Source organism: Rhincodon typus, chromosome 5 (assembly GCF_021869965.1).
Source record: "Rhincodon typus isolate 14 chromosome 5, sRhiTyp1.1, whole genome shotgun sequence".
NCBI lineage: Eukaryota > Metazoa > Chordata > Chondrichthyes > Orectolobiformes > Rhincodontidae > Rhincodon > Rhincodon typus.
The window spans coordinates 22,780,415-22,802,206 of record NC_063336.1 but is presented as its reverse complement, the minus strand read 5'-3'; the positions used below and the strand labels follow the sequence as shown (position 1 = coordinate 22,802,206).

The 21,792-nt window shown below is 39.9% G+C and overlaps 1 protein-coding gene across 1 annotated transcript in view; it reads right to left on the bottom strand.

The window, feature by feature from the left end:
- Positions 1-6,189: 6,189 nt before the first annotated feature.
- scml4 (Scm polycomb group protein like 4) overlaps positions 6,190-21,792 on the bottom strand; it is a 111,758-nt gene continuing 96,155 nt past the window's right edge. The window contains exons 5-9 of the mRNA XM_048596698.1: positions 18,095-18,214; positions 17,913-17,975; positions 17,025-17,291; positions 10,941-11,104; positions 6,190-8,049 (exon numbers count right to left, since the gene is read on the bottom strand). Of these exons, the coding sequence (XP_048452655.1) occupies positions 7,924-8,049; positions 10,941-11,104; positions 17,025-17,291; positions 17,913-17,975; positions 18,095-18,214 (740 nt within the window). The 3' untranslated portion in view covers positions 6,190-7,923. The remainder of the gene's footprint in view (positions 8,050-10,940; positions 11,105-17,024; positions 17,292-17,912; positions 17,976-18,094; positions 18,215-21,792) is intronic.

Here is a 21,792-nt window from a genome sequence, read left to right as displayed (position 1 = left end):
ACTATAATCTAAGGTTGAAATCCATAAATGTTTAAAGTGTGAGGGAAGATTCCTGAAAGGAATTGGACAAGATACTAACCAGGGGATAGGCCAAAAAATCTATTGGTCCAACATCCCTCGGTTGTCTATCTTACCTTCCAGGCTGCTGTTAACTCGATAGATTGCAGCTGCAGGTATTATAACAGAACAGCATATGTAAGTAGTAGTTTATTCTACAATTACTCCTCATAATTAGTGGCAGCACAACTATTGAGTTGACATTTTGCACTTTGTCACCATCTCTGTTACACCGCAGCACTCGTGTAAAAGCTTCTAGAAACTCCAACAAAACAAGTAAAATTCTATTGAATATTCAATAGGAATTGGTGAACGGTAGGTGCAACATGAGCCAGATAGATGACTCATCAGAAAGAGAGAAGTATTTGAATTTATTCCTTCTTTAGCAGGTTACACTGTTAGGATCCTTCTGACACCTGGTCCATGCTGCTACATGTCCAACAAAGACAGAATACAATTAGCCACGCAGCAATAAAGCTTATTTTCTGACTGTGCATTGCAGAAAGGAAATTTCTCTTACTGATGGCAAATGAGGATATACACCTTGGCTTCCCGGTTTTCTTCCAGGAAAGGATTCCCATCAGCACCACAAAGTTGGCAATGTCCCAACTTTTCCCAGATTCACATACCATCAGTGTTACATTTTAACCACAGTTCTTAGGTGGGAACCGTATGCAACTTTTGACAAAACTTAGTTGACTACCAATACTTCAATCAATTTTACAGTTCAACTAAATTTCCATTTAGAAACAGGGCAGTGATATTTGTAGGTAAATTGGACCCAACTGGAACAGGCATTTGCACATAAATCCAAAATAGCTAACTACAAGTTCACATTAAAGCTGATGTCCAGGTTAGGAATATTTGCAGCTATTATCCACATCATTGTTTCCTTTGGAGATTCCCATCTGATTTAAAGATTACACTTTAGTACCCAATTTCCAATTAGTCCCACATCCCGATAGTAATAGATGTTGTTCAATATGGATATCTGTGCCATCTGTGCAGCACTAGAAAACAGCTACACGCCCCTCCTCTCAATCTGGGTTACTTGACATGATAAGTCAGTGATGCTGTTGCTAACCAATGGAGGAAAATATGTGACCTTCTGTAACTATTTGAAAGATGTTCAAATAGAGTGCCTCAACATCATAAGTATTGAATGACGAATTTCTCTGTTACCAGCTGGTGAGTATTAATCAATAAAGTCGTAGAAACTACATCACAACTGTTAACATTTCAGTGTCGGATGGCATCATGCATTTCAACTGTAGAAATGCAATGGCAGCTGATGCTTGGAAGAAATGGCCCTAAAATAGAATAAATGGAATAAGTATTTGACTGGCTTTGTATGTACGTGTATACACAGATGTATACTTGTGCATGTGTGTATATGTGTGCATGCAGATGTGTGTGTATCTATATGCCTATATGTGTAAGGATAATGTGAGCATACATTTGCACATTCTGGAGTGACCTGAAGACTAATATTACGGAGTCAAAGTAACCAATGTCCATTTTGACATGTGCACTATGCGTATAGTTTATCTTGTACTGTTATAGTACAAAATAATGGCCTGTTTATTAATGTACAATTGGAGATGACTAGTGAGAGATTGCAAGAAAAATTGGAAATATCTCAAAATGAAGTCAGCAAATTGGACAAAGAGCTGCGTGTGTCTCAAAGTGTTCACAGGTAACACTTTAGATCCTTGTGCTTGGTTCATGGGGCACTTGAACCTTCCGTTAGGAAAGCAGCACTGTAATGTCTGCCAGATATTCTCCATTTTTTTGCTCCTTTAGTGCAATGGCAGATTAAACTGATTGCTCTTAGCAAATGTCTGGAATAACAATAAATTACTCATAAAGAAAGTGTAATACCATAAATTGTTGGGGTGGAGACGGAAAAATACATAAAGAGAAAAAAGAAATCAAAAGGGAAACAAAATTGGATGGATTGAGATGTGTGACACAATAATGAGTACATATATCACAGAATTATGTACACATCACAGGGTGATATGTAGATATGTCACAAAACAATGTACACATCACAGGTTAATGTACACATCACAGGTTAATGTACACATCAAGCAATACACACATTATACATTACAGGCATATTTCACAGGGTACTATACACTTCACAGGGTAAATGTACATATATATATCACAAGATAGTTTATAAAAGAAGATAAGGACAATTATATCACAAGATAACACAAAGACTCACCCCTCATTTAGTCCAGACTGTAAATGACCGGGAGAAACACAGACAAGGATATTGGTTTATTAAGTTCTGTAGTCTTGCATCTTATCAGTTCTCTGAGAAATACTTGGATTATCTGATATACTACAGGCAAAGAATTGTTGCAACTAGTAAAATATACCTCAATACAAACATACAAAGTATCAAATGTGCACCATTGGCATTGGTGTTGGTATATCTATGGACTTAAAGAAACTATATGCAGCAATTAAACCAAATATAAGTAGAGTTATGAAATATTGCTAATCCCATATACACACCACAGGGATAATTTTAACTTTAACTAATAGTGGAAATGAGGTAATATTGGACTGGCCTCCTGTTAAACATCTTTCCCACTGATTTAAATAATTGGACAAGGTGTGTGGGTGGGCCATCTATTATTTCTCACATACATACACTATCAGCAAAAGTTAAAATGCACCTTAATATTAAAAAAAAGTTCTGATCATTCTCTCAATATCCAGTGTGCATTCAATTAATATCTATGTAATCTAGAACATTTATTCAAGAAGTGAGACTCTTTTTTGAGGGGTGTGGTGTTTGTAATCAGTCACTGTAAACTCTAACAAAAACGCCAAATACGCCTACCCCCACCAGAATTTTCACCAGCAAGGCATTGAGAGAAGCTCGGAGGAAATTCACAGAAGTGATTTGTAAAGGTGGATTCAAAATGGATTTACTTTTGCACATGACACAGAGTCAGAATTCAGTGATGATTGAAGGGGTGGAGAAGTCTTGGATTTTTTTTTTAAACAATATTTACAGATGGCTGCAAATGGTCTCCCAGGGTGTTCTGTGGGCATTTCCCTCTTTACATTAATAAACTTCTCCAGGGCTAAGGAGCTGCTTGTCAGTTACTGTATATCACTGAGCTGCCAGTACCTTCTGAGTTCAGTCAAGGATGGGCAATAAATGCAGTGTTGCCCACTTGCTAAGAATTCATTTCTAAAAGCTGCAGGTGACCAAATAAAGGCAAATCCCTGTTGGGAATAGAAATTTAAATTTTAAAAATGAATATTTATAGTATATTCATAGGCACTATGGAGACATTTAATATATAAAATGTTCCCTCAAGACTTTCCCATTAGGTTTTAAGAAATAATAGTCCAAAATGAAAATATACAGCACCTCATATAAATGTATATATGGCAATTAAATCTTTGGCAGCCAACTCAATGAATGCATACATCTGTTGGCTTGTGTTCGTAATACAGATGATTACAAGCGACATGTTGATTATATAATTGTTGACCTTGGATTGACTTGTTGCTTGTTCACTACAGTGAGTGTTAATAATTCACAGCAGATACAGTATTTTGGACATTAGCCCCCACCATCAGTGCTACTCGTGTCCAGTATTACAGATCCCACATGTACTGGAGAATCCAGATGCCGGTTACATAAGTAGATACATAAGAACGGCATTTAATGAGACTAAGCTGAGCGATTCAGAAACTCAGAAAATCACCCCTATCGTTATCACTCACTGATAATGCTCGAGTGTAAGCCACTTGTGGTGAATTATAACCACAGAAAAATAAAAATATATTGTACCACTTAACGATGTCTCATTGAGAGTTTGGCAGGCTTTTCTGCTTTGCTCAAGTGACATGGAAACAAGTTAGAACTGTGTGTTCAAGTAGGAATCTCAATGACTTACTAGACCTAGTCAGTAATGCCACAACTACATTGTGCTGACAACAGGAAACCTATTCCCATCCAATCTCAATGAATTATTCTTTTGAAACAAAATAAATATCATCTACTTTTACAAATTCTGCACTGTTTTGCTGCTCAAAGCTGGCAGGAATGGCTGGAGCTAACAACCAGGGTAGAAAACTGAACCTGGGGCAAGAACTGGGAGCAAGGACTGTGTGGATTTGTTGGTGAAAATAGGGAGATTAAAAAGCTGCCATTGGTGAGAGAGGGAAGGATGAGTATTTAAATAACCCCAGGGTAACTTGGAACATCCAGTGAAACACTCCGGCTTCTCCTGACCCACAGGGAATCTTCATAAAAATGTAGCGCATTCACATTTTCTGACCATTCTATAACCTCACGCTCATCTTCTCAGAATTACTGCAGCACCAAAAGAGGCCATTCAGAATGATACATCCATGCCATTTCTCTCCAAAAGCAACTAACTTTGTTCCACTCACCAACCTTTTCCTCATGCCCCTGCAAATTCTTTCTCTTCAGATAATTATTGAATTCCCTTTTGAAAGACATGATTGAATCTGTCCCCACAATGTTATCAGGGACTATATTCAGTTTTCTAACAACTCAGCACGTAAAACTGTTTTACATCATCGTGCCTTTGGTTTTTTTGCCATTCCTTTTGAATCAGTGTCCTCTGGTTCATGACCTTCCATCAAAGGGTACTGTTTCGTCCCATCCACTCTGCCAGTCCCCTCATGATGTTGAAAACCTCTAACAAACTTCTCTTCACCTAAGCTTCTGTGATCTATCCATGCAACTGTTGCCCCTCAGGCCTAGATTTATTCTCATGATCTTTTTTGTACCCTACCACCTCCACAATCTTGCTAAAATACGGTTCCCAGATTGGACACAATGCTCTAGTTGAGGTTAAACTGGTGTTTAATGGAATTTTTTGCTGCCACATTTGACAGCCTGTGATTTTGAGATAAATTTGCTAAATTGGAAATGAAGAAAGAGCCATCGAAATGTTTCAAGTTGAACTAGACCCTCACCTTCCAGTTGCCTGAATCCAGGCAGTTAAATCGGCTGTGTGGGACAGAGGGAATTAAAGGGAGGAGAGAGGGCATGGACAGAGTGCCGCAGTCTCCACCCATCCAGAATTTTAATCTTCCGTCGGAATTGTTCAATCCAAACCAGAAAACAGTGAAGTTAAAATGGGAAAATGTTTTTAACAGCTAATGCTAACATCCCTTGCTGTAAATAAGCAAAAAATCTGACCTATTGTATGATAGCATTGTAGGATAATTGATAATGCATTGCACTTCACTGAATACTCAATAACTACACAAACATAAACTTTATTTATAAAATAATCACCACCAAGCATTCAAACAGGCAACTGATGCATTTAAGGAGAGACTAGAGAGGCATATGTGGGAGAAGGGAATAGAAGCATATGCTGATAGATGAGCAGAGACTGGAGGAGGCTTGAATGGAGCATTAGTGCAAGAATGGAGTAACTGGACTCAACGTTGTGTGTTATGTGTTCCACGTAAACTACGAGCAACTCAAACACATCCCCTTCCTTCTTACTGGCAATATGTAAAAAAAAAAATTAGCAAAGCACTACATTACAGAACTGGTATCTAATTGTCTCCGATGAGAAGCCGTGAAATGTCATGTCAACTTGTGTCCAATATAAAAACATTCCCTTCATATTGTCAAGTGCTGCATCAACATTGCAACACAAGTCTGACCGGCAAAGACCAACTTTAACTCTCTGCCTGCTTGGCAGTAAAATTGCAGTCTTGCCCTAACCATGTTTCTCCTTCCCATTGTTATTTTCGCCGAAGGTGGCACAAACAATAGATGTGGATATGGACTCCTAGGAAGTGGTTGAAGCCAAGAGAATTTAAGGGGAAGCTAGGCAACATGAGATTGAGAAGGGACTAGGTCATTATGATTATGGATTTAGAAGAAGAAGGATGAAAGGAAATAAACTTGAGTGGTGCGTAAACACTGGCAAGGACAGGTTGGTCCTAAATGGTCTGTTTTGCGTCTGATAACCGATATAATCCTGTGGTGGGAGGTTTGTTGCTTTCAAAGTCTCAGGCTTTAAGGAAGAGGCAGAGGTGCATCTCCAAACCAATTTTGAGCAGCATCCAAGCTCCACATCACGAACAAACTAATCCAGTTTTATGTTTGGAAAATTTATTGATTGAATTCTTTGATCAGTTAAAAACGTTGCATTGTTTTAAAATCTTCTGTGCCTTACCCGTGCCCACTGAATGAATGTAAAGTGCTTTCTGTATGACTTTCTGATTAATGCTATTTGTTGATTTTTTCCCCCTCCCTAGAATTACTCCCACATCTCCTGAAATGTGATCGTTTATAACTAAATAGTCTGTACAGCAAGCACAAGTTGCATCACTGTTCAGAGGCTGAAGGACTTTATTGCCAGGTTTTATTTTTAAATGCTAGGATCTTTTTTTTTAATAACATGGCCATTCAAAAACTCTGGCAGCGAGAAAGGAAACTTGTGAATTGCTGTAGAATTGTATGGGCACAGCTTTCAGCTTCAGATGTGGATGTAAAATGGGCTGTAACAAATCAGCTGCCAGTTATGTACAGTGCCCGCTTGTATTGGCTGCAATGGAACAAAAATCAGGTGGGTCTGTAATGGGCACCTGGCTTATGCTTTGCTGAAATATAACACACTTACAAACACTAAATCAACTCATCACCAACTGTTATCACACTTTGTGCTATAGAATGGCCACTTGTTTGACACCAGTGTCCAATATATAACTTGACTAATTACACCCTGTTCCAATATATACCTGATAATCTACATTCACCAGTATAAACTGACCAACTGAATCTATATCCTGGTGTGCAGTTCCTGCTTAAACACAATCCTTTGTGTGCACTTGTTTGTTAAATCCACATTTGAATATATACTTGCCTGTGATAATTGTTTTTTATTCCTGGTTCAGTTTTGAGTTCCCTATTGCCTGTCAATGTTTAAGCTCAGCCTGACTGGCTCACTGACCTGTTCCATTGAATGTTACTGAGGATTATACAATTTAAAAAAAAAAACACAAAAAAAACCCTATATACATCAGTTTCAGTCCAAGCCCATCACTGTATACAGATGCAAGTGTAGTGAAGCTCTTTGCTCAAGCACGTTCATAACTGTCCAGGATTCAACCCAAAACAAGTCCTTCAGTTCAACAAAATAAAATCCTACATCTACACATCATGTCCTATATGCACAACATATATCAGAGTGCCATAGATAATGCTTTCTGCAAGCTTCCGACTTTATCATATATAGAGTTCCATCACATCTGTTAAGTAAACATTAACCTTTCAGTAGCAGGGAAGAATTATATACTTATGTACACATTTCAATATAACTTCATAAAGCCAATTTCATTCACCTTAAAACTAAAATTAGATTATGCTTGTACTGTACATGTTACATTAAGGTAATTTCTTCACTCAATCTGACATTTGTACAATAATGCTACACACCCACTTACTCAAATGCTACCTCCAGATAACTGAGTCAACAACAAGGACAACAGGGGCAGGCAAAAAGGACTGCACAGATCATATCTTAGACATTTTCACTCAGATCCTGGGTGTGAAAGAAATCAAAATGCATGCACGGCTGACATGTGTTGGATATGTTTGTGCGGAGATGAGAACAATAAATGAGATCACCTACAAACCAGCCCTTGTGTGTGGTATTGCTGCAAGGCATCAAATTACTTCCAGCTCCTCTTCATCATACATATCAGAAGATTACTGAACAACTGTAGTAAGGAGAAGTGTTTCGGAGTGCTGGTGCACTTTCACAGAAAGAAAATAAAAGCAAAAGAAAACAATGACTTGACATCTGTTCGTCCTGCTCCAGTTTACATCTTGGTTTAGTATTTGCTCTGTTTCAGCTTATCAATGTGGTAGCAGAGCTTCAGGGCAGGGCCCAGCTTCAGTCCCATGTACTTCATTATCATGTCGCTCTTCAGCAAGATCAAAGCATTGCCATCAATCTCCTGAAAATAAACACGGAGTGGAAGAGAAGCACGTCAAATCATGAAAAGGTAGCTTACTTTTACCAAATGTAAAAAAAAAACTGCTGAGGCGAAAACAGATGTTTAGGAGCATAAGGTAGGTTTGAAATTTAACGGAGAGTGAGTTTCTGTGATGGATGCGGAACCCAAAACAAACATGTCATTTCATTTCTTGAGTTGAATAAATGTGGGTTTTATTCAGATTTCCAACATTTGCAATTTTTTCTCGTCCCTGGGCTCTTTGAATATTTTCAGTGCCCTACCAGGTTCCTAATAACGTTGAGTGTAAATCTACTAGCACTGTACTCCAACACAGTCTTCTCGAAAGAGAATCAAGATAGTAGCCTCGCAATGGAATCACTTTGTGTTGGCCTAGTCTTAAAGCAAAGCTGGCATTATTGCTTATTGTACACTATTGCTACCACTTACCTACAGTCCAGTTCATTGGAACATCTGTAATGGTGTGCTCAACAGGAAAGCCTAAGGCTGGTTTACATCCTACATACATACACATGCATAAACACACACACAGTGCCGACCAGAGCAAGTACAGGAACCTGTCAAGTTCTTATGGTTTAACCATTTAAAGGAATCCACTACAAAGTGCTAATTTCTCACTTCAATCTAGGTGTAACAGCAGAATAAATATGACATTCTATTAAATCAGATCAACTTCTACCAAACACGACTAGCCAGTAACAGCACGTTTGACACTATTCGTTCATAGTGCAGTGCATCCTATAAATGACACCACCATTTCACTTTAAAATGTCATTGCTACCTCACTAAATGTCAGTCAAGCCAATTAGCAAATGAACATAGGAAACCAGAGCAGGAGTAGGCCATTTGAGTCCTAGAGCCTGCTTTTTTATTCATATGGATATGGTCAACACCATTTTCTCATAGTATTCCCATATCTCTTGATGTCTTTAGCATCTAGAAATCTATTGATCTCAGTCTTGAACATAATGACTGAGCCAGCAGCCTTCTGGGGCAGAGAGTTCCGAAGATTTACAACCTTATAAGTGAAGAAACTATCTCAGTGCTAAATCACCTACCCCTTATTCTGATACTGTGTCTCGTCTGAGACTAGTTTGATCCTGCATGTTTAAATTACAAGATTGGCCATGCTATGTCTATAGCTTTCTTAGTTAATTGTTGTGCCTGCATACTAACATTTTGCAATTCATCATGTGGATATACAGATTGCTCTGCATCTCAGAGCTGTAAATCCTTGTGCTTACTTTTTTAAATGACTTTAGAAACTTCTCTCCTTGATCTAATTCGACGTTTAGTGTTTTTTTTTTATTAACCACAGTAGATCACATTTGGGTGTTAGTGCCTCAATGAAGTATATATTTGAGGTAAAACCATGTATCTTTTATTTAATTGCTAGCCATTGCCTGCCTATTATCAGACCTTTTAATGTAGCTTCCCAATCTACCAACATCACCTTGTTCCTCATATCTTCATAGTCTCTTCTGTTTAGATTTAAAATCCAAGTTTTGGATTGAATTGCAAAATTTTCAGATTTAATGTAAAAGCAACTTTATGACATGATTATTAGTTAACCCTTTCTCACTGCAATATACCAGATCTAAAATAACCATTCTCTAGTTGGTTCCTCACCACACTGTTCGAGAAAACTATCTTCAATATATTCCAGGAATTCATCTCCCACAGCATTAGGTACTAATTAGATTTATCCAGTACAGCTTGAAGTCTCTTGTGGTCACTGTCTTACCTTTGTTACATGCATCTCTAATTTCCTAACCTATACCATGCTGTACATCATCAATACCGTTTGACAGCTTATAAACAACTCCCACCAATATTTGCTGCCCTTGGCTATTTCATAGCTCTAGCCAAACTGATCCAGCATTCTAATCTTCTGATCTGTGCTTACCTTGTTAAAAAATTAAACAGCAGTGTGAGATTAACACATGCAAATGTTCAAACCTATTTGATGTCTGGAGAATAACAAGTTAAATTGACAGGTCTTGTCTTACGCCTGATTAAAAAATAATCCCTGGTTTAACGTATACAGTCACTAAGTCAAAGATCTTTTAAACAATTCATTCAAGGGATATGTGAACTGTTGGTAAGAGCAACATTTGCTATCCAGCCTAATTGCCCTTGAGAAGCTGATGGTGAACCACTTTTTTGAATGCAGCTGGGTGGCTTGCTAGGCAACTTCAGAGGCCAGTTAGAAGTCAACCATATTGCTGTGGGCCTGGAGTCACGCATAGGCCAGACCAGGTAAGGATGATGTATTTCCTTTCTTACAATGCATTCACAGATTCATAAAATCCCTACAGTGTGGAAAGAAACCATTTGGCCCATCGAGTCTGTAGTGACCCATGAAGAGCATCCCATCCAACTATCCCCGTAACCCCACATTTACCATGGCTAAACCACATAACCTGCACATCCCTGGACATTACGGGGATATCACCAATCCACCTAACTTGCACACCTTTGGACTGTCGCAGGAAACTGGAGCATTAGTGAACCAGATAAATTTCTATGACAATTTAGTAGTTTAATGGTCGCCAATGCTGATCGTGGTATTTTTTAAGCCAGATTTATTCAATCTGCATTTAATTGCATTTAAAATCCTTAGCGATTGTGTTGGCATTTGAACTCTGGTCTTTTGGCAATTCGTCTTGGCCTCCAGATTAATGCAAATACAAAATACTAAAATCTAAAATGTCAAAATACAAAGTCTAATATAAAATTAGAAAATGCTGGAAATACTCAGCAGTTCAGAAAGCATCTGTGGAGGAAAAAATTGAGAGGATTACAGGTTCAGTAACATAACCACTGAGAGACTGTATCCTCATTTTTATGTCACCTCATAGACTAACACTTACATGTTTTCTGAAAAGTTCAGCATGTGGACCCAAAGCCTGAGGGTCAGATTCTCTGACAAACCGCATTACATCTTCCACAGTCCAGGTAGATGGATGCCTGCTTGATGACCGTAGGGAGTCCTGAGAAAGCATGTGTCGTTCAGAGCCTGAGGCAGGACTAGGTGCTAATACAATGCAGGGAAGAAATTTAAAGAAACAGTAAAAAAACCTTTCAACAGTGTCCATGAAGCAAATTATTATACTTGAGTAAAAATCAAAACCAAATAACAACACATCCAAATAACACAAATTCTAGGTCCATTCTACATTTTATTAGTGGTATTTGGAATATTTACGCTCTTTGTTATTCCTTCACTATGAAAGACTGTGAATGTTATCTATTGTTGTGATATGCTGTGGACTAACCCTTATTTCCCACGTAATAAACACATCAAGATAGCTGATTTAGTGTCCAATAAACTAGACACATATGTAATGGCTACTGTTCGAATTGACAAATATTTCTTATTCATTTTTTCATCGTTTGGAGTTAGGAATGACTCATTACTTCAAATTATTTCCAGGTTTGCAGACGCCACCCGACACCCCAGCCCAGTTCCTTCTGCCTGTCTCCTCCCCTTCCCACGGCCTCTCCAGCCCCACCTCTAATTTAATGGGGAACCAGAAACGTTTCAACTCTCTCTTCATTAGCAGATATTCTAGAATTCAGCGATGGAGACCACAAGGCAAGTCTACCGAGGCTGTCTGAAATGCAGATGCTGACTTCCTCTAATCTGATATCACAGCAATAAGCTGACCTGTTCTTTCAGCACCACCTCCCTCCACATCCTGTTTCCCCACTTCCCTCCCAGTAACCAGAACCAATCTGACACACTGAGGCCTTGTTCATGGCAGCGCCAAAAAAAACCTTGAGAAAACACACTTCTTGCTTTCTGCAATCAGAACCAAACAAGGTCACTCTTCAGTGTGAAGACTAGCACTGATCTAAAAATACATTGATTTTTTTTGTTTTAAAAATCATAACTTGGAGTAGAAGGCCTGGGCACGAATGGCAGGGGAGATATGGTTGCTTGGAATTTTAACTCATTTTCACAGAAGCATTCAAAGTTTCAACAGGGCAACTATTGGACTCTTATACTGGTGATGGGAAGCAGGTGATCTCAGTTGCCAAGGTGTTGGGGAGCCTGGGGCATTACAAGAAATACGTTCAAGAAAGTGAGTCATTGGTGGAGCTCTGTCACACGACAGCATCCAGTCAGTTTGGTGCAGTCACAGTATGTGAAAATGCTGGATACGTGCCGTGGGACAAGAGTTAGGTGTCAGAGTCGAGGACAGTTGTTATATAGACCATGACTTCAACACATTGGTATTTATTCCACTCAAATCAAACCCATGAAGAAAGTAGCAAACATAAGGCTGTACACAGTGTTTGAGGATAAAACTGAGAGGAATGAGCACATTATGTTTTGTCAATAATCAGGGGATATAGATTTAAAGTGATTGATAGAAAGCATTTAAAAACTATTGGAATATGCATTCAAAGTTCTGCAACCTACAGCACAACGGACCAAAAACTGGAAAATGGATAAGGCTAGAATACTGTATTTTGGTAAACACAGGTATAATGGGTCAAATATCCTCTTTCTGAGCTATCAGGTTTCTATCAGGTAATTGCAAGGTTTCAGAGGCTGTAAACAATGTTGGACCAAATTGTTCCACTTCATAGATAAGATAACACAAGACAAGAGCATTTAATTTTCAAGTCATTCCTGGAAAAAGTCATACAAAAGAAAAGAAAAAGACAAGGATTCCCAAATGGTTTACAGCCAATCAAAGCATATTCAAAGTGTTCTGGCATAAATTTTTGAAGCAATGGAAACATGTCCAGCTTAGCCAAAACAGCATCTGAGGCCCAATTCAGGAAGTTCCACCCACAAACCTAGACTTCATTATTTTTTGTTAGGGTGAGAATGGGAGTGAGTTGTATTTTGTACATCTTGGTTTATGAAGGGAATCGTACATATCAAAATGTGTGATGATACTATAGCTTTAAGAGGTATATTTAGTCCTTTTGTTTAAATGAAGGAAGGTTGAAACATAGGTGTCAAGTGGTCTGCTCAAAGCCAAAAGAGTAAACAGTTTGTGAGGACTGGGTTTTCTTTTAAAGTTGGAACAACAGAAGCAGCCTGAATGGGTGGGGTCAAGTTCCCACAGAACCAGGATTTTTAGTTTTAGCTTTCTACAGTTGCTGGTGTCTTGAAGCTGGATGTGGAAGCTCTTATTCCTCTCTCTGTTACAGCTAAAAGCTGGGGTTCTCTTCCTGCTGCTAGAATTGCATGTCAGACAATCTGTTTTACTGAATTTGCCTTTTCCAAGGGTGCGTTTATGGGATGTTACTTTTTGGAACAGTTAATTAGTAGTACTTAATATATGTATTATTTTGCTAAGTATTTCCATAGAGTTACAGTTAAGCCAATTCTTTTCTTTTGATTTTGTATTTTAACTATAGTGTAAAAATAAAATGTCTTTTGCTTAATGTCAAGTAATTTGACCAATTGAATTGCATCTGGAACTCAATGCTTTACACTTATCTTTAAAATAAGTAGTAGTTCAGGTCTAGATTATCTTTTTAATATATTTTGAGGGGGTTTAGTCTGGTTCATAACAAATGTAGCTGCCATTCTTTGCATCCAATTTTCAGAAGCAGCATGTCCAAAACATAACTTGGGCTTTACACTTTCTGGGTAAGGTCTAAAGCTGCCTGCATTATTTGGAAAGGCACAGCATCTTTTTGGATAGGGACAAGAACATTTTTGGGAGATGTCAGGTGAGATTTGGAACAAAGTGCTCACTGGGAGAGGTTAAGTAATCTTTGGGATTGTTAAAGTAGATGTGAATATGCATAAAAAGGCGAATAAACTCACATGAAATGGTCAAGCTATCAAATTCATTGGAAGTGTCAAATCTCGAGGAATTTAAATATCTCATCCTTTAAAGTTAATAAAACTGTCTGCAGTTCTGGTGCATCCTATGTAACTTTGTCTGCTGGACACAAACCTGAGGGCTAGCATCATAGGAACTTCACAACTGATTTTACAACCAATAATATCACAGAGGGGTACCTGTCAATTCATAGTTTGATTGACAGCTCCAAGTGCTAATGATTACCTTGAACTAGGGCAATGAATATTTGTTTTCATAATTCTTGCTGTGTAAATGTTTGTTTTCATATAGAATTAAGTTGTTGAAGGATATTAAACGTAGTGAGTGCTTTTTTAAATTTAAATGTAAAATAGTGAATTCATCAATGAACATTTAGAACTTTATTTCATTGAAACGCAGCATGGATCAGAGTGTGACCATGGTGGATATGAGTAAGTTGGCATGGAGGGCATAAAGACCACAACTGTTGAGTGGAATAATGGGTTTGCATGAATTTGCACTAAGTTGGCACATGAACTATAAAGGGTCATATCATCTGGGTGCAGGACATGGGTGGGCATGGAAGGCATGGGGTGCCATGGGTAGTGTGTTGAGGGTCAAAGGGGCTATAAAGAGCCATGAGAAGTGGGTAGAAGGGCATGGAGGACATGAGTAGCCACTGGAGGTGGATGGAGGTGACATGGGTTAGCATGGATGATAAATGGGAAGTGTGAGGGAAGTGAAGAACATGAGACAGGTGCTACTTTTGTTTTATTGTTTGTATTTTAGAGAAAGTGTAGGGTTCCCTCAGCCAGCCAGCCTCCTCACCTGGACACCCCTGTGGCTGTCTCTGAAATTGTTCTTGATGCGGCTAGCCTGAGTCTCAAAAAAAAACAATTCCCCTCACCACTCCCCTGGCAGGGTAAACCAGACTGTATGGGTTTTCCCCCCCCCCCCCCCCCCGAGTTGGGTATACAAAATCAGGAATTTTCCCAACACTGCCTTCCTGAATTAGCAGCAACGTTTAGACTATTGGTATAATGTCCGGAAATTAGGGGCATTTAAGCGGCTATTAGATAGGCATATGGATGATAGTATAAGGTAGGGGTGGTGGTTAGATAGACCTTAGGTTTAGGGTAAAAGTTCGGCACAACATCGTGGGCTGAAGGGCCTGTACTGTTCTACGTTCTACGTTCTAAATGTGGTGGTGAATTTACACACAGGAAGGCCCCACAGACAGCAAAGAGATAATTCTGAGATAATCTGTTTGGGGTATTATTGGTTAAAGAATAAATAGTCATAAGGACACAGGAAGACCTTCCCAGCTGTACTTTAGAATAGTACCACGGGATTTAAGTGGGCAGATAGGACCCCTGCTTGATGTCTCCCTGGAAGATGGCACCTCTGACTATGCACAAAATCTTGCTCTTCACATAGTGAAACCGGATCTTTGGCATCATCCGGGAAGGCAGATGGCACTTTGATTTAAGATTTCATCCAAAAGGTTGCACCTGCAACAGTGCAGCACTCCCTCCATACTGCACTGAAGTGTCAACCTTGATTTTTGCGCACACATCCTGCTGTGGGACCTGACCGCAGAGCTTCGTAAGTCAGAGGACGAGACTGCAACAACCATAGCTGATATACAAAGGATCCAATCCTGGATTCTCCTGAACTGGAAACAAGGCTAATGACCTTAAGTGCTTACGCTACCTGTCATAACCCAACAGTATAAGCGTGTCATTGGGAAATTGCTAGAATACATTATTAAGGAAGTAATAACAGGACATTTGGAAAGTTAAAATACAATCTATCAGAGTCAGCATGGTTTAATGAGGGGTCTGATTAATTGTAGAGTTCATTGAAGATGTAACAAGCAAAGTGAATAATGGGGAACTTGTACATGAGAACACATTTCATGAGGTGCCATACAAATGTTAATATGCAGGTAAGATCAGTTGGGGTTAGGGGTAATTTATAAGCTTGGATAGGGGATTGGATACCCAACAGAAAGCAGAGAGTGGGGATAAATGGGTCTTTTTCTGGTTAGCAAGATGTAATTAGTGGGGTGCCATAGAGTTTGGTCATTGGGCCTCAAATATTTAAAGTCTCTATTGATGACTTGGATGCGGTGATAGAAGGTACTATAGCCAAACTTGCAGATGACACTAAGATAGGTGGGAAATATTGCAATGAAGAAATAAGAATTCACAAACTTATAATGGATAGTTTAGGTGAATGAGCCAAAATTTGGTAGACGGGATTTTAACATGGGTAAGTGTGGATTTATTCATTTTGGTTGGAAGAATAAAAGACAACTTATTATCCAGACAAAAACTTCAGAGTGCTTCAGTGCAGGGGGATCTGGGTATCTCCATGAGTGAATCACAGGAAACTTTTATGCAGGTGCAGCAGGTAATAAGGAAAACCAAAAAAAAAATGGCATTTATTGCTAAATGAATAGAATATGAAGGTAGGGAAGTGTTGCTGCAACTTTACAAGGCATTAGTGAGACTGTACCTGGACTATTGTGTGCAATTTTGGTCCCCTTACTTGAGGACGGATGTAGTGCAATGGAGGCAGTTGAGAGGAGGTTTACTAGATTGATTCCAAAGATGACGGGTTTGTCTTATGAGGAACAGTTTGGAGTTTAGAAGAATGAGAGGAGATCTTATTGAGTATATGAGATGCTAGAGGGGTTTGACAAAATAGACATTGAGAATGTTTCCTCTTGTGGGGCAATCTAGAACAAGAGGTCATAGTTTTAGGATATGGGTTAGCAGATTTAAATCAGAGATGAGGAGAAATTACTTCTCACAAAGGGTCATGAGTCAATGGAATTTCCTACCCCAGCGAATGTAGGATATTAGGACATTGAGTAAATTGAAGGAGAAGATAGACAGATTTTAAATCAATAAGAGGCCAAGGCATTACAGACAGCAGGCAGGAAAGTGGAGTTGAGGCTGAGTTGAGACCATCCATGACCGTATTAAATGTTGGAGCAGATTTCAGGGGCTGAATTACCTACTCTCAATCCTAGTTCTTATGTTCTTATTACACTAATGCTCATGCTAATTGTGTGTACTTAAGGCACAAATTTCACATTACTAACAACAAAATTGAACATATATCTAAAACAGGTGGTGGCCGTGTGAAATGTACCTGCATTACTGCTTCCTTTTGATTCATAAAAGGCCCCTCCTCCACCTGGGCTGGTGGAAAGTCGACGCAAGCCTGAAGAAGGAGGTCCATTGGAAGACTGATAGGATGAGCGATAATTATAGGATATGGACCCTGCATTCCTGTATTCTCCAGAGTTACGCCTTGATGGGCTAGAGGGATTCATCAAGTGCACAGGAGAATCCATTGAGTCCACACTATACCTGGTTTCCATAGCTCCAATGAGGTCATCCTCTGGTATCACAGATTCTGCCGTGAAAACATATATAAAGGACATTATACCAAGGCCTTATCATTAAATGTGCACATTTTAATTAGTCAAATTCTCATTCAATTGCAGGGGGTTCCCGAATTACAATTTTCCAACTTACAAATGCACGTACTTATGCACACAATCCATACAGGAGTGTAATTTTAAAGACCCAACTACAAACATTTCCTGTATTTAACAGCAATTTGATATTGCCCTGCATTGTATTCCAACTTGCAGGCAAATCAACTTGCAAGCAGACACCATTTGTAACCCAGGGATGGTCTATAAATGTTTTATAGTACAGAACTTGACCATTTCTAAAAGGAGACTAGAAATTGAAGCTTCTTGTCTTGCTCTCCTTGGAGCTAAGATGCAAAGCAACAGACTTAAAACAAGACACTTCACTTTAGCAGTGAAGCGTTAATCTTAAATCTCTGACCAGGAAGGTATATTCTGATCGGTCAGGGCATTAATGGTTAACTGTTAACATCTCTGTGCCACTGATGGTGCAATATAAAATAGCGTCTCTTGTGCTTTATAGAATGGTGTCTCTTTCTTTCAAGTCTGTTTCTAGTGTGCTAGCTCTGAGGGATGCAAGGTGAAAATCTTAAACTTACCCAATTCCATTTTAAGAATGATTGTTTCCCGCTTTTGAATAGGATACTGCACATCCTCATGGTCTGCCATGTAAAAAAAGTCATCTATTTTATAGTTTTGTTTTTCTTTGATGTATGTCATGACATAATAAATAAGAGTATGGATAGACCATACAAAATCTCAAACCTGCACCACCACTCACAAAGTTCATAGCTGAGCAATGGCCTCAGCTCCACTTTCTCTATAACCTTGATTCCCTGGGAGAACAAAAGGCTGTCTATTTCTGTCTTAAATATATTCAATGATGAAGCATCTATACCCTCTGTAATAGAAAATTCAAAATTCATAATTCTCAGAGTGAAGCAATTACTCTTAATTTCAGTCCCAAATATTGGCCTCTTCATTTGAGACTGTGTTCCCATTTTCAAGATTTTCCATCTAGCCCCTCAGGACCAACCTTATACAAGATTCTGAAGAAGCTTAACATTTTAATATGATCAGTTGTCAGTCTTCTGCACTTCAGAGAATTCAGGCTGAAATTACTCAGCCTCTTGTCATAGGTCAACCCTCCCATCCCAAGTAACAATCCAGTCAATTTCTGCTGTACTATCTCTACTGCAAGTCTATCCTTCCAGACATGGGGACCAAAACTGCAGGCAGTACTCCAGGTGTGGTCTCACCAAAGTCCTATTTGTTAACTGACTTCCTTTTCTTTTGTATGCTAATCCATGCCAACATGCTATTTACCTTCATAACTGACTGCTGTATCTCCTTGCTAACTTTCTGCATTTCTTGAACAAATGCACTCTAGTCCAGCATTTACAAGCTTAAAGGCTTTGTCATATTGTGTGCTTTTTCTTTTACTGCGCCAGTTTGACCATCCTCCCTACAGACTCTTTCCTCATCCATACAGGAAGCAAGTACCTCATATCTATTGGACAAGGTCAAGAGCTGAGACTCCTCCAACACTACATTCAGCATCCTTCTACCTGCCTCACTTGTTGTCACACCCTCCTATCCCTGGCTAGTGAGCACATTTGAAAGATTTAAGCTACAGAGTGTAACTATCTGGATCACAGCATCAAGGTAACTTCCCCCCTCCTGCACGTGCTGCAGTGTCTGAAGTTCAGATTCTAGCTCATCAACGTTGAGCCTATGTTCCTACAACTGCAGACACCGAATATTTTCGGGATCTTGCTGCACTTGAATATGGATTGCTTCAGTATCTGAAGAGTCACAGGGCACAGTGGCTCAGTGGTCAGCACTACAGCCTCACAGAGCCAGGGACCAACCTCGAGCTGTGTAGAGTTTGCACATTCTCTCTGTGCCTCTGTTGACATGCTGTGGTTTCTTTCCGCAGTCCAAAGGTGTACTGCTTAGATGGATTGGCCTTGCTTAAATTGCGGATAGTGTCCGGGGATGTGTAGGGTAGGTGTGGTTGTGGGAATGGTATGTGTAGGGAGTGGAGTGGAACGCGGAGTTTATATGTGAGTATGAATGTGACTGGTTGGGTGGGGGACGTGGTGAGACATTAGTTTCTCCTCCTGATCAGGGTGTCCGCACTCAAGCAGTAAAGAACAAAAAAATTGAAAATATGGAAACTGGAATGGAAGCAGAAAATTTTCAAATCAATAGCATTAAATATTTCCAAATACAATCAGTCAACAGCTGGCGTGGCCAATACACCTTCTGAAGGAAAATAAAGATGACGATAGGTCAAAGATTATAAATTTGCCTCAATCTGATATCATTGTTTTAATAAAGAATGTCATTCATAGCCTCGGCCTGCTAATGCAAAATTAACAGCATTCTAAAATATTGAGTTTATCGGAAACAATTAAATATAAAACAAACAAGCCTTTAACTGTGAAACGAACCACAAAATACAGGTAGAATAAAAGCTCTATTCACAGGGGTTGCAATACCTGCTCTCATAGTCATTGATAAAAGATAACAACTAAACAGTGTTCAAGAACCGTCAGGGAAATTGACGACGTTTGCTGAGTCACTGGTACCCTGAATGCACTGACACGCTGGTCTTGTGTTAAAGGAGAATAACATGGACAGGATTACAGAGAAAGGATACAAACACTGACATTTATCTACTCAGCATACTGCCCCCTGCAGACTTCTGCTGGCACAGCCAAAGACCAAAGTACTATCACGATCATTCTTCACATAAATAATGGCGTGCAGGCAGAATTTTACTCCCCTCGACTTTGGGGAAAGAGTCCAGTCAGGATCTCAAGCATAAGAATTCCCGCCGCTGCATTTGTTTCCCCCCCACCCCGCGAAACGGAGCAATCAAGCTCCCTGACCAATGAGGGAGGGTGGATTGGGATGGTGTGGCCAATTAGTCAGAGGAATGATTTCTGTTTAAAGGGACCGCAGCATGTTGTAGAGGAGCTCAGCAGCACACGGATTCTTTCGGTTGTTGTAGTTGCAGGGATGGTAAAGGAAAGCTGCTCCTCTGATCTCTCCTACCTGGAGGTTTTGTCTGAGGAGTTGCAGTGAGGTGAACAATCCCAGGTCTGGGCAGAAGAGAACAACCTCCCGATCTAAACAGATATGTACTGATTCAGTGAGAAACTCACAAGAAACTGCAGAGCTTCGCTGCAAACTGGGAAACTGGGCACAAAAAGGCCAGGACAGCTGAGTGGGCATAACACCTTCAAGTGCCAAGCCCTACACACTCACCATATCCAACATAGCATGCCCCAGGAAAACATGCTAGTAGCTACACTTGGTCCTCTCTTTGTTGGCACCTCACATGCCCACCTGAACAGTCAGTGCTTACACAGCCTATTGCCTCACACAATCATGTCCCGTAGCAATAGGGTCATTGCTCAATGCACAAGCCATTGTGACCACTCACACTGGCTACTTTCTCTCTGTGCAAGAGAGGAGCCCACACAAATTGGCTTGATGCAGAAATGCTCCTTTGGGGGAGGCAGGAAGCTCATGCCTCCAATTCTAGCATGTCAGCCACTAGGAATTTGTGTTTGCCTGCTCCACTCAGTGAACAATTACCATGAGCAATGACCTACCTTGAGGGTCAGAGACCCCTGAGGCACTGGTATTCACAAGTGTCAAGAGGGCTGCTCCTCCTCCACCTGCCGAGCCTGCAGTGGGGGTCTCGTCTCCTTCCAGCTGGATCTCAGTGGAATTTCCATCTTCCCTGTCGGGAGATGTGGGGCTGAGAAGGCAGATGGTGCTGTCTCTGTTGGAACATGTTGCAGTGGAACGCCCCTGACCTACAGCCTGAGCGGAGGAGGATGGTACAACTGTACAAGCTATTCCCATCTCTGAAACAGACTGGAATGTGAAGTACAGCAGAGTGTGGATGAAATGGTACACTGATTGGTTAGCAGTAATCTGTTACACCATGATAGCTCTCTTTGACCGGAGGAACGTTCAGTAAAACAGCTCGCCAACGTCTGAGGGTGGAAGGTTTTAGATGCAAATGGCTGTCCAGGGTAAATGCGCTAAGTGACTAGGGCACCGTGATATAGGAATCCATTTAAGTGACGACGATAAATAGGAATTTAAATAAAGGAAATTACAATGGTATGAGGTTAGCGATGATAATTTGGGGATATTTATTTAAAGGGATGACTATAGATCGGCGATGACAAACATTGAAAAAGCATGTGGACAATCTGCAGAAGTTATTCATCTCAGTCTGACATAAAAATGAAACGGGAAACATGGTCAGACCATGGCTAACAAGGAAAATTAGGGATGGTTTTAAATCCAAGGATAAGGCATACCTTATCAAAGGCATAACCAATTGAACCTGTCGTCAGTGTGTCAGATGAGTGACAAGCTCGGCCAAAGGCAGCATGGATTTATGAAGGGGAGATAACAAGGTGTAGAGCTGGATGAACACAGCAGGCCAAG